Source organism: Mirounga leonina, unplaced genomic scaffold (genome assembly GCF_011800145.1).
Source record: "Mirounga leonina isolate KUSES-001 unplaced genomic scaffold, KU_Mleo_1.0 Mir_129, whole genome shotgun sequence".
NCBI lineage: Eukaryota > Metazoa > Chordata > Mammalia > Carnivora > Phocidae > Mirounga > Mirounga leonina.
The window spans coordinates 36,857,829-36,870,687 of NW_023270323.1; the positions used below are offsets into that span (position 1 = coordinate 36,857,829).

Here is a 12,859-nt window from a genome sequence, read left to right on the forward strand (position 1 = left end):
GACATATATGTACACCAAGATGTCTATTCCTAAGTTGTTCATAATACCAGGAAATTAGTTCCAAACAATTTTCAGTGATAGAGAAATTATTTTATCTTCAGGTGGAATATTATGCATTAAAGTAATATCTGAAGAATTTTACCAAATAGGTGAGCTGAAGTAGATACCAAGTAGGGGCACCTGGATGGCTCAGTCAGTTAAGCATCTGCCTTCAGCCAGGTCATGGTCCCGGGAGCCTGGGATTGAGCCCCACGTTGGGCTCCCTGCTCAGTGGGGAGTTTGCTTCTCTCTCTCTCCCTCTGCCCCTCCTCCTTGCTTGTTCTCTTTCTGTCTCTCTCTCTCTCAAATAAATAAAATCTTTAAAAAAAATTAGATACCAAGTATATATTCAGAATGATCTCAACTATATTAAACTGTGTATGTCCCAAAAAGATCAAAAGGGAAAATGTTAAACTATTAACGGTGGCTGTCTCGGTGGTCCTTGTCTTCTTTATACTAACTTGAATCTCTACAAGTAGACTATATTACTTTTATACTAAGAATAAAAAGTTACACGGGCGCCTGGGTGGCTCAGTTGGTTAAGCGACTGCCTTCGGCTCAGGTCATGATCCTGGAGTCCCTGGATCGAGTCCCGCATCGGGCTCCCTGCTTGGCGGGGAGTCTGCTTCTCCCTCTGACCCTCCCCACTCTCATGTGCCCTCTCTCATTCTCTCTCTCTCAAATAAATAAATAAAAATCTTTAAAAAAACAAAAAGACTAAAGAGTTACATTAACTAAATAGATGTAGTATCACAAGGATTAGGACATGTAGATTTGTTAACCACCAACAGAAACCAATTAATTTGCTTTCTTATTTGCAGAAAAAGAAGTGTGTTTGGAAGTTAAAATGTGGAGGAACTGTCTTTTCTTCCCCTTGTTTGAGCCTGATTCCACAACATTTATATGTGGCTACACTGGGAGGACATTTACTGGCTATAAATCCTGTAGGCATAAAATATGTATTGATTTTATTACCTATTTTTTAAATGTTTTATTTTTGCAATTTGAAATAGTTTTTAATTAGATATAGCCAAGCTTTTACTGAACCAGATCTCATTAAAAATGATTGACATGGGGCGCCTGGGTGGCTCAGTTGGTTAAGCGACTGCCTTCGGCTCAGGTCATGATCCTGGAGTCCCAGGATCGAGTCCCGCATCGGGCTCCCTGCTCGGCAGGGAGCCTGCTTCTCCCTCTGACCTTCCCCCCTCTCATGTGCTCTCTGTCTCTCTCATTCTCTCTCTCAAATAAAAAAAAAAAAAAAAAAAAAAAATCTTAAAAAAAAATGACATGAAGTCTAGAAAGATGAGAAAATAGAAGTTCTATGTGTGTCTTTTATCTATTTTTTAAATTGGCAGAATTTTCTCAGTGATATTCGAACTTAGAATGGTTTGAGGATAGATCTTATATACTAATTATTTCCTGGTTTTATTGTAAATTTTTATCTCAGCTCTCATAAAGAGGACTGATTAATTTTATAACTGTATACGTACTAGCTTCATTTATGATATCAGCATGCCATTATAGCTTATTCTGATATTTACAGCTTTGCCTCTGGGAGATATAGGAGTTTGTTTTATAAAGGGTAATTGATTAGTAGAATGACTTAAATGCTGTGAATTGCTTTTTGCCCATGGCAGGCCACTGGGAACAGAGTTTGGAAACATTCCTGTGGAAAACCACTCTTTTCTTCTCCACGGTGTTGCCTGCAGTATGTTTGTATTGGCTGTGTGGATGGGAATTTACTCTGCTTTACTCACTTTGGAGAACAGGTGAAAAATTTCTGGTTCTATTTTATATATCTTTCTCCAAGTCATGACAGTTGGTGACAACTGAAGTAAAATTTTATAAACATCATCTTTCAACTCAGTGTTGAAAACTAGTTTAACTGTCAAGCAGTGGGTTTCTTAATTTTTGCATGATGGGATAGTAGATTGAAGATTCTACTCAAGCATTGTTCTACTTGTGCCATGCCCTCCTCTAATTTTAAAACCTTTACCAGCTTTTAGCCAATTTTATTATAACTTCTGTTGCGGTTTTGAACATTTAAAGAAGCCCCTGCTTTTTCTATGAAAATGGAAATAGGTTGCATAACCCAAATTGCATTGAATGGAGGTCCCATCTGCAACTTCATGATCAGCAGGGAGACTTCTTCTGGGCAACATGAGATCTTTTTTGTTGGGAGCATCATCTCCACTTCTGTATCCACAGGCCACTGTCACTGCCAACAGAGCTGGTGCTGGATGTGTGATCTGGGAGGTTGGTGGCCTTGAGCGCGCGAGTTCCAACCTGAGTTAGCCCATTCGTGGCCAAGTGGATTCTGGTGCTTTTCATTCTACTTTCAGCCTTCATAGCCTAGCAGTTCCTCTTGCTGTGTGACAATTACTTTGTGATGAAATCTTATAATAGTTCACTTAATATTTTATTCACAAAGTAGTTTGAATATATTCTCACCTTTACTTATTCTAAGAAGTAAGAAGAGGCAAATATTTTTTTTTTTTTGGATGAACCATAGAAAGATGAAAGTGATTTTGTCCAAGTGAGGGACAGAATTAGGAGTACAAATCCTATTTCGTGAAGATGCCCACTGTCTTCATTTTGTTTTTCTTATGCTGCTGTTACTGTGCATTTGCAAACATGGTCTTGACTTAGGCCTTTTCCTCATCTTTTCTTCAAATATTGGCTGACAGGTTTGTCTGTGGTAGCTTTAAAATAAGCAGATAGGCTACATCCATAGGGCAGACCCACAATTCCTAGCTTTTTGTTTAAACCTTTAATTTCAATTCTTGCACAGAAACTCTTCCTTTCAGCCCACATACTTCTTTTTCCTTACATTGGGAGAATAGAATAAGGTACAGTTTTTAATAAGATACATTGAAAACTGAGTGCAGTTTTGTCTTTGAACTTTGCATCTCTAAGCATAGTAGTAGTAGCTCCTTCTTGAATGGGGTTCAAAATTAATTTTGTTTCATTCTGTTGTGCAAGGCAGTGACTCATGTAATAAGACTCCAGTGTATTTTGTTCTAGACTTTACCCCTGGGACAGAGGTCTAATTTGAGAATGCTTTTCAGAAGAAGCCATTATTTCCTCTGTGTGTGTGTGTGTGTGTGTGTGTCTACTGTTCAGTAGCCTTCACTGCTTACATTTGTATTAAGAACAAAGCTTCACTATACAGGAAAATTGAAATGAGACGAATGAATGATTTTTGTCTTTATCATCCTTCAGGTTTGGCAGTTCTCTACCAGTGAACCAATCTTTTCATCCCCATGTGCCTCAGCCTCAGAGCAAGAAATATTTTTTGGTTCCCATGATTGCTTTATCTACTGTTGTAATATGAAAGGTCACCTCCAGTGGAAATTTGAAACTACTTCACGGGTGTACGCAACACCGTTTGCTTTCCGTTACCAAGAGGGTGACAGTGGAATGTTGCTGGCAGCAGCATCTACTGATGGGAAGCTGTGGATCTTGGACTCTAAGAGTGGACGACTGCAAAGTGTGTATGAACTTCCCGGGGAAGTTTTCTCTTCTCCTGTGATCTGGGAATCAATGCTTCTTATTGGATGCAGAAATAATTATGTTTATTGTCTGGATTTGTTGGGTGGCTATCATATATAATCAAGTTCAGTCCTTATTGAATTATCTGAGACATCTGAAAATACAGAGCATTTGGATAGTCTTATTTTATACTAAAGATTCTATTTTGCCTAAGAAACTTGTCTTTACTATACTTTATTGGAGAATGATCATATTTTACTTCCTGTAGGAGCAACAAATGCTTTTAAAAGGTATTATAGGACAAAAAAGATCAATTTATTTAGTACCACTTTCTTTTAATTTTCTTTAATTTCTTTTAATTAGGCTACAGATACGCCACTTTGGATTTTTTTTCTTTTACTTTTTCATAGAAGACTTCTGTGAAAAAGAAGATCAGAGTATACCTGGTGGTTTAAAAACTTAGTCCATGATGTTATGCACCATTTACCTATTTACAGTGATTCGTAACAAAAGGTTCTCAAAGGGATCTTTTTGTCAAAGTAGATTCCTTATTCAGTATTTTTAAATGAACAAAATACCAGTATTATATCTATAGATCTGTCTCTTCCTATGTAGAGTTTTAAGATGATTTACCCTCTTTTTTCAGTTTTTTGATACACAAACTTTAGTGAATATTTTTGTACCTCTGTTTCTCAGTTTATTAGATTTTGTGGTTGTAGGTCTCTTTTTGTTCACTGGCTTGGTGGAAGGGAACACAGCGAAAACCAGGAAGGGAAAAAACCCTATATACTCTTCAGTATCCTGATTTCTCATAATATATATGGTTTGGGGCTGGAGCTACTTCTCAAGTCCCAGAGCACTTTGCTCATAGCTGCATCTGCCTGGCATGAAGTTGCCCCCAGTGAACTATACCTCCTCCCGGGAGCCATGCCCTTTCTGCATCCTCGTTCTCTTGTACTTGGACGTAGTCCAAGGTTTGCTTTAACCAATAGAATGCAGCGGAGGTGACACTATTGTCACTTCTGAGCCTAAGCCTTAAGAAGGCCTGGCAGCTTCTGCTTTCATGGGATGCCTGAGCTGCCACCTGAAACGTCTGGCGGCCCTGACACTGCGCTGTAAAACCCGAGAAAGCCAGATCACAGGGACAGGTGAAGCCCCGCACGTTTGCCTTCAGCCTTCCGGCCAACCCCCAGCTGTTGAGGCTATCCTGATGCCAGACGTTTAGTTCCCCACCCACAGGACCCTGAGAAATAATAACATGGCAGTTGTTTGAAGCCACTCAGGTTTAGGGTAGTAAGTTTTGGGTGGTAGTAGCGAAGATTACTGGAACAGAAGTCACGTGTTCTTTTTTCCCACATCACTTAAATTGCTCAAATAGGTGGACAGATGTCTCAGTTTTCTTTGAAATTTCATGATCTAGTTCAGGTAATAAAGCAGCCTTTTTTTTTTTTTTTTTGCTAGGATATTAGGAATTTAGCCACTAGTGGTAGTAGTAACTATTTAGAGCATATTACATCAGACACTGTGCTAAAGCACTTAAAGTAACAGAAATGTTTCCTATTGTTTACCTTCCCTTCATCTCTATAGTCAACTGTGGTATCAATTTCATTTGTCCATTTATTCTCCAGTAAAGTCCCAGATATCAAACATGCCAGAATTCTTAGCTGCAAGTTATAGAAGTCAACTTAGGCTATTTTAAGCAGAAAAGAATTTTTTTCTTTTAGGATTTTATTTGTCAGAGCACAAGCAGGGGGAGCGGCAGGCAGAGGGAGAAGCAGACTCCCCGCTGAGCAGGGAGCCCGATGTGGGACTCGATCCCAGGACCCTGGGATCATGACCTGAGCCGAAGGCAGACGCTCAACTGACCCACCCAGGCGCCCCTAAGCAGAAAAGAATTTTTAAAAAAGAATATTGAATAGCTTAGAGAATTGGGGCAGGGCTAGAGCTCTACACAGCCAGGAACCATTATGCCTGAAATCACCATGACTTTGGCCTGGGGAAGACACAAGCTGCTGTCCTTGAAGCTCTAAATGCTCAGACTGCTAACACTAGACACCGTTCCCCGCCGCTGCCAGACTTCCACACACAGTTGAATTGGGAGATCAATGCAGAGTCTCTTCCAGTTTCAAGTGAAACAGGTTCCGTGCCTGTGACAGAGTGCAGCAAAGCACGTATCAGGCATTTCATCTGGGGTGGTGGGAGGGGAGTGCAAGACCCATGAGCTGGGAGATTTCCCCAAACCTAGAAGGGGGACTGAGATACAGACTGGCCAAAAGAACAGCACATCTTCTGCCAAGTTTTAGATCAGTGCCTCTTAAATCTTAACGTGTGTATTAACCACCTGCAGCTCTTGCTAAAATAAAATGCACATTCCAATTGAGAGGGCTGAAAGAGTGCTTTGCCAATAAGCCATATGGATCCTGAGGCACAAAGACAGACAAATCAGTAATACCCCTGTCTTTATTTAAAATTTTGGTATTTGTTCACAATGGAATTTGTACTAATTTATATTAAGTAATCTCTAAGCCCAACATGGGGCTTGAACTAAGCGATCCCGAGATTGAGTCACATGCTCTACCAACTGAGCTAGCCAAGTGCCCCAAGTACTAATTTTTATTTTAAAAAAATACTAAAAAAGAACAGTATCTTAATCAGTTTTTGGCACCCAAGGTATGAGGGCCTCACTCACCTCACTCATTGTGCCCTGGTGTATAGGCCTGTAAGTAAGTCAGCAGGTCTGGTGTGGAGCCGGAAGCTGCCTTTCCCACAGGCTTTCAGCTCCAACCATCGCTGCGGTTCTGCAGCCCACACGTGGAGTAAGGAGGCTGTGTGGTGGTATTTTCTCTGAGATGCAGACCATTCAATTCCAATTTAGGATTGAAATAAACATTTTATTTGCCCCTATTCATTACTTTATGACATCTAGTCAAAAATACAAGGTAGCACATAAAATGCCTTGAAATATTTCTTTCTCAACAAGTTATGTAAATATGAGCTTGCTTTTAGATGGTCATTGAAATTGGCAAAAACTTCATCTTGAAAAGGAAATTACATCAATGCTGAAGATCTTGTAGGTATTTTTTATTGAAAGATCATTTCCTTCAATAATGGACATTTTACATTAAACCTTTATACCAAAACCAAAAATCTCAAAATAATATTAAAATCACACTATTTTTCATTGTTGTCTCTACTCAATTTTATTATTGGTAAAAATATGGCAAGACACTTGTAACTAACGTTTCTGCTTTAAAATAAGCAATTAAACTAAATGTCACAAGAAGAGACAATGAATACATACTATAATTTGCTGATAACTGGCTCTAAAATAACTTAATAGTAATTAATGTGTAAGAATTGCACTTGAAAAATTAAAAAAGTAAACAAAAAGCTCTAGTTATATATATATAAGTTTATGAACAGAGGTTAATCTGTTACCTTTGCCAAGAGAAGTGTATGTTTAAGTTAAAAAAAAAAACTTATTTAACATAGCAATTATTCATTTAAAAAAAAGTCTTTTTATAGAATTTCCCCCATAGTTTGTTGATCAGAAAAGACGGCAACACAACTAAAGCAAAATAACACTTCATTGGTATTTAGTGCAAATTTGGTGGAGTTATTTTACATGAAATATTAAACATGTACCCTTTAGAAGTTGCTGGAAGTAAGTGCTGTGACTGTCCTGTCCTCAGTGTCCTCTTTTACTTTTGCAGACTTTAAGAGAAACTTTGTAACTGAGGTATTTTCTCCTACTTCGCATGAGCTCGGTGCCGTGTGAGCCAGGAGCAGTGGGCTCATCTAGGATTCTTCATCAGTGACCCGATTGCTTCCCCTGTTCTCCACCCTTACTGGGGTATTATCCAGAGCTGACAGGATGAAAGAGAAAGTTAAGAAGAATTATCGTAGCACTATAATACCAGGGCTCTAGGTGGAAAGATTCCCATTAAAAAGTGTGTTATGTTAGTAATGAAATCACTGAAAACTGACAAATGCCTATATGTTTGATTTAGGAATGAACATCAGTGTGGAAAACATGCAGTGGAGTATTAATTGCTTCCCACAGGAATAAAAGAAAATTATTACACTGATTCTTAACAGTTGGAAGGTCCAGTATATAGACAGTATACTAAGTCCAGCCTGCAGGAGTACAACCGTCCGCGTGACCGTATGTGCCACTGCTAACCACGAGGCTGAGCCATGGTTTCCAGAAAAGAAAATGCCTTCTCTGTGGTGAATGGCAGGAAAGCAACAATACATCACCTGTCAGGTGAGCTCCGCATGGAGGAAAATGATGATGGATACTGATAAGATGGGTTTTTGCAGGAGAGGGAAAAGGAATGCAGTTCCCCATGCATTGGGCAAAGGATGTATACTTCTATTATGGAGTCAGAATCTCAGAAAAGGAGAATATGCCAACACCATGAAATATAAAGTCAGTATTGGCAACGTGTGGTTGGCTGGGAGGCCTGTGCTTCATGCTTTTGAATCACCGTGTCCCTTCTTTGGACCACACGGTTGGAGTAGCAAGGCCACTTAAGACTCGGAGATGTTTTCAAAGATAGCAAGGTGAATGCTCAAAATTACAAACGCTATTGAACATTTGACTCTAAATATGAATTACTCGATTATGGTAAAGAAACTTTCCACAGAAGTCCTTAGTACAAAGGCTCCAAATCTTGGCTTCCTGTTAAATTTTCCCTAAAGACCTAAGGGAATACTCGAGACCTTCAATGTCAGTAGCCTCCCCTATCTTGTAGTAAATGTCTGGTTTCGTGGATTGGTTTTTTAATTTTTCCTCTCACTTCTTTGGGTAAAATGAGCCTCCCCTTCAGAGTTTTAAAAGCTAGATTACCCTGGAAGCAGTGTATCCCCAAGGTTCTCCTTTGGGATGTATGAGAATTGGTCTGAAGAGTTTTGCCAGAATAGACCTTCCTGGCCCAGACTCACAGGATCGAATTCGGAAGGCAGGAGATGGGGCCAGGACATCTTAAGAACCACTGCACTAGGTGGGGATTCTCAGAGCTGGGAAGAGAATCTGTGGCTTCCTTTCTTCATGATCCTAAATAGAAATGTTCCCTAGGAGCCACCTAGGCCAAATGTTTAGCATGTCCTGAAGGAGAGTACCAGTATGACAGGACCTGTCGGACATCAGTGTGGTGGAAGTGTGAACAGATTCACTTTCTGTGTTACAGTTTCAGATAGGTAGGATTCAGAAAAGCAGACGTGGGCAGAGTTGGCAGCCAGACTGTTAGGATTCCCAGTTACTCAATGCATTCAGGAGAACGGGCATCTTGTTTCTGTCTGTATGACCCCTTCTTTCGCCATTACTGTAGAAAAGGAAAGAAACCACCAAACATATGGTAGGGTAAATGTTCTAGATAAAAGAAGTTGAAGAATCAAAAAGCAAAGATTGGCAAATGTCCTGTTCTAAATGGTGTGTGGGTGTGTATGTGTGGAAGGGCTGTGGTAGGGGCATGGTAGGCTCTTGTGAAAAGTTCTTAGTTTGGAGATTTTGCTTCACGTGGTCCCTCGGATGGAATTTTCTCTTGAGAACGAGGAAGAGCTCAAGGCACCAGGACCTAGGATTGTGCAAATACACTCTTTACAGGGAATGCCACCGATTCAGTTTCTGAACATTATTTTAGAGCCTATAAAACATGCTGCTTTTCCCTAGCGTGGTTTCTTTACCTCATATAAAAAATAAATAACAAGGGCAAGAGAAGAGCCAGTAACTGGCAGTAGGAGTGGATAAAAGTCACTCTACTTAATGATCTGTGGACAGTCGCTCCAGGCCTTGGCTTTCCTTTTGGCCAAAGCCAGCCAGGCTGGTTCTGTTGACACGGGGGCAGCATCTGGGGTTGAGAACCTCTTTGTGACTTCTTTCACCAGCGGCGTGGCAGGGGCTGAATCCGAGATCTCCACTGGATTGGGTTTTGAAGGAAAAGGATAAGAGTAAGTCAGAGCCACATTCTGGTGTATTAGGAGTGCAAGATTCAGAAGGGAAACCCCGGTGAAACACTGGGCATCTTTAGTGAGAAGAATTAGGGAAAGAAAGCAATGTGATCAGAACCACTGCATACAGAATTACAGTGCAGAAGCCTAATTTTTTTGTGCACAGAAGCTATGCCTACATGATAAGAAATAAAAGGTAAATGCTGTGGTTCTAGTTATCCAACCAGTCAGTTCCATGAAGAAAAACATCAAACCAGCAGTCTGAATTTATTGAACTGGTGAGGTCAAAACTCACCCTCCCCACCAGGCAGGGCCCGGGGTGCCCCCTGCCCGAGGCCCCGGCTCCCGCCAGCCCTCACCACGTTAAGGCTTGCCCCCCAATTCTTCCTGTACCAGACCTTAGAGGCTTCTTAAGATGAGGGATCTGGACTTTGCCCATGGCAATGGCCTACACATGAACAGAACTCGGGAAATACTGATGGAAAAGACAAATACATCAGAACAAAAGTTTGCTTCAGTGAGCTGGAGCCACTCTCTGGCACGGCCACGGAAGTCAGGCAGAGAAAGGTGTGATCTCTGACTTTGGAATTTTATTCTGAAAGAATGATCTCTCTGACACACCCAGATGGTTAGAACCCTCAAGTCTCGGGTGTAAGATCGTATGAAATTATGCCCATGAAGGTTCTTGAAAAATTACATAGTGCTCCAAAGTGGTTTTCAAATATAGCTGTTTTTCTCCTCACCAAAACAGTATATAGAGCTTTAAGGGCGAGACCTCTTTACATTTCCATACCCAAGCTAGCAGGTAACAAAGGCATAAAACAGCCTAGGTCTCCAGGGTGGGTGCCCTCTAGGGCCCAGGTGGCCCAGAAGGGAAAACAGACGCCCTGCTAACCCCTGGGAGGAAGCTTGTTCCAACTCCTATCCATCCTTCAAGTGATTTGTAACAAGGAAATAGTTGGAAACATCACAGGATCACTTTAACAGAATAAAGAATCTTTTAAAAAATGTCTTTTGTGTGTCATGAATATATTAACAGCAATGTTTCATAAAGGACTCAGCTGAAAAACCTTGCTCTAAAGCCCTGCTGGTCAGAAACTTGCTATTTGAAATCCCACCAGTGAGTAGACACCGTCCCACTTTTGCCTGGAAACAGGACCCTGAGTCCACTCTTGATCTCAGGTTTGAAATCAACCCCTTTATATACAACTCCTGCTCGGTTCTGAACCCGCCAAAACCCCATTCCACTTACATTTTACCTAAACTTCACCCTTTCCCCCAAATCCTATTATAATCTTGCCTCTTCCCTTTTTTTTTTTTTTTTAAAGATTTTATTTATTTATTTGAGAGAGAGAGAGCATGAGGGGGGAGGGTCAGAGGGAGAAGCAGGCTCCCTGCCGAGCAGGGAGCCCGATGCGGGACTCGATCCAGGGACTCCAGGATCATGACCTGAGCCGAAGGCAGTCGCTCAACCAGCTGAGCCCCCCAGGCGCCCTTGCCTCTTCCCTTCTTGAGATGATTCTCACGGTCTCTAGTCTCCCTCGCAGGAGGAAGTTAATGAACCTCATGTTGCTAGACTAGAGGCAGTGGGGCATGGAGAGGGCTCGTTCAACATGAAGTGATGGGACCAGTTGACAGCACACGGGGAGCTTGAAACTGGCCACAGTGGGAGGATTGACCCCACGAAAACTGTCAGATGCTACAAATCCCAGGTCTCCCCACTCCCTGAAGGGTGACTGTTAGCCATTTACCATCACCACTGATGGGGAGTCCCACTGGGCTTTACCAGATGAGCTTTCTCAAAGGGTGGCCTTGTGGGGTTGTGAGGCAGCCTGGGCCCTGGAGGGCCACGTGCGCTGACCTTGTACTCACACTCAAGGACAGAAAGCAGCTGCGAGACCAGCCGTGGACCTGCTCTCCCTACCTGTCACAGATGTAGGAAGGGTGTTGGCCTTTTTCAGCTGTTCTCTGCGCTCAAGCCTGGACGCTGCTGTCTCTGGCTGCTTCTCTTCCGGCTGGGCGGTGGGCTTGTGCAGGGACCCCGCCCTGCTCACGCTGCTGCTTCCGGGCTGTGGGCCGACACTGACCTGGGTGGGCAGAGTCAGGGCACATGTGTTGTCAACCTAAGGACGTGGAAAGACTGACCGTGCAAGGCCGTGGGGGCTTCTGCCTGCCGGCCCCCAACCTCTGCTCCTAAAGGAGCAGCAGGGACTGCCCGGGGACTGCACGTGGGAGCAAAGTGGGGCCAACCATGACCCCCGCCGTGGAGCAGCTCAGCTCAAAGGTCTCAAAGAGGGAAAGTCACTTTCCAAGGAGAGGCCCATCGAACAGACCATAAAATCAGGGCCACAGAGCAAGACTCCTGATTTTCCTCCCAACTCCCTGCTCAAATAAAATCACTCTCCTATTTCCCGTGTAACTGCTATGTGCATGGACTGCTGCTAGTCGTCACGGATTCTACCAAGTCAGGTTAACCTAAGAGAATAAGGAAACCAAACAGAATTACCAATCAAACACACTTCCCTGGTTTAACGGTGATCAGTTTATTTATTGCTCTAAACCTAAGTATTCTCCACCACTCCTAGCTAGTTTTTTTTTTTTTTTTTTTTTTTTTTTTTTAAATGCTTGTGACCTAAAAGAGAGCCAAATTCAGGGAAGGCAAAGTTAAAGCTGAAAACCAGGCTACTCACGTTCTCTTTGGCGAGCTTTTCGGCCTGTTTGGCCTCCCTGGCTTGCTTCTTCTCCTCGCGAGTTGCTTGCTGCTCTCGAAACCCCTTCTGCTTCTGCAGTGCTAATGTTATCCACAGCGGCTGCACCGTTTCAACCTTCTCCGCAAGTTTAGAGCCGTCTAAAGAGTGCCTGCTCTGAAGAACCGGCTTTTCTGTGGAAAAAGAGATTGTGGTACTGTGATTTCTTTTTTTTAAAGATTTTACTTATTCATTTGAGAGAAGCAGACTCCCCTGCTGAGCAGGGAGCCCGATGCAGGGCTCAATCCCAGGACCCTGGGATCATGACCTGAGCCGAAGGCAGATGCTTAACTGACTGAGCCACCCAGGTGCCCCGATATTGTGATTTAGAAGAAATATATATTTGGGGGCACCTGGCTGGCTCAGTTGGTAGAGCATGTGGCTCTTGATCTCTGAGTCGTAGAGATCGAGCCCCACACTGGGTGTAGAGATTAAATAAACTTTAAAAAAATTTTAAAAAGAAATATGTATTTGGTCTTTGTGCCATTTCTAGAGCTCAGAGCTCCTAAAACCCTTGGGATTTCATAAGTGATGACAGCATAAGGTGTCTCTTACTCTGTTAACGAGAGGACTCTGGGACCGACACTAAGGATGCAGCTGGTGGCCAGAGGAGCCAAGCATGTCTGATT

At 42.3% G+C, this 12,859-nt stretch overlaps 2 protein-coding genes across 10 annotated transcripts in view; one reads left to right on the forward strand and one right to left on the reverse strand.

Moving 5' to 3' along the window:
• The window catches only part of AASDH (aminoadipate-semialdehyde dehydrogenase), a 40,224-nt gene extending 30,990 nt beyond the window's left edge, over positions 1 to 9,234 (forward strand). For 6 of the 9 annotated variants that reach the window (XM_035004924.1, XM_035004926.1, XM_035004925.1 and 3 more), the window contains 3 exons: positions 861 to 983; positions 1,677 to 1,808; positions 3,262 to 3,748. In XM_035004924.1, coding sequence (XP_034860815.1) covers positions 861 to 983; positions 1,677 to 1,808; positions 3,262 to 3,651 — 645 coding nt within the window. In that variant the 3' untranslated portion in view covers positions 3,652 to 3,748. Of the gene's footprint in view, positions 1 to 860; positions 984 to 1,676; positions 1,809 to 3,261; positions 3,749 to 7,541 lie in introns of those variants that run through there. The other 3 variants (XM_035004927.1, XM_035004928.1, XM_035004929.1) reach the window with 3 other exon arrangements.
• Positions 9,234 to 12,859, reverse strand: part of CRACD (capping protein inhibiting regulator of actin dynamics) — a 250,404-nt gene continuing 246,778 nt past the window's right edge. Inside the window, exons 10-12 of the mRNA XM_035004934.1 lie at positions 12,174 to 12,364; positions 11,408 to 11,570; positions 9,234 to 9,452 (exon numbers count right to left, since the gene is read on the reverse strand). Of these exons, the coding sequence (XP_034860825.1) occupies positions 9,292 to 9,452; positions 11,408 to 11,570; positions 12,174 to 12,364 (515 nt within the window). The 3' untranslated portion in view covers positions 9,234 to 9,291. The remainder of the gene's footprint in view (positions 9,453 to 11,407; positions 11,571 to 12,173; positions 12,365 to 12,859) is intronic.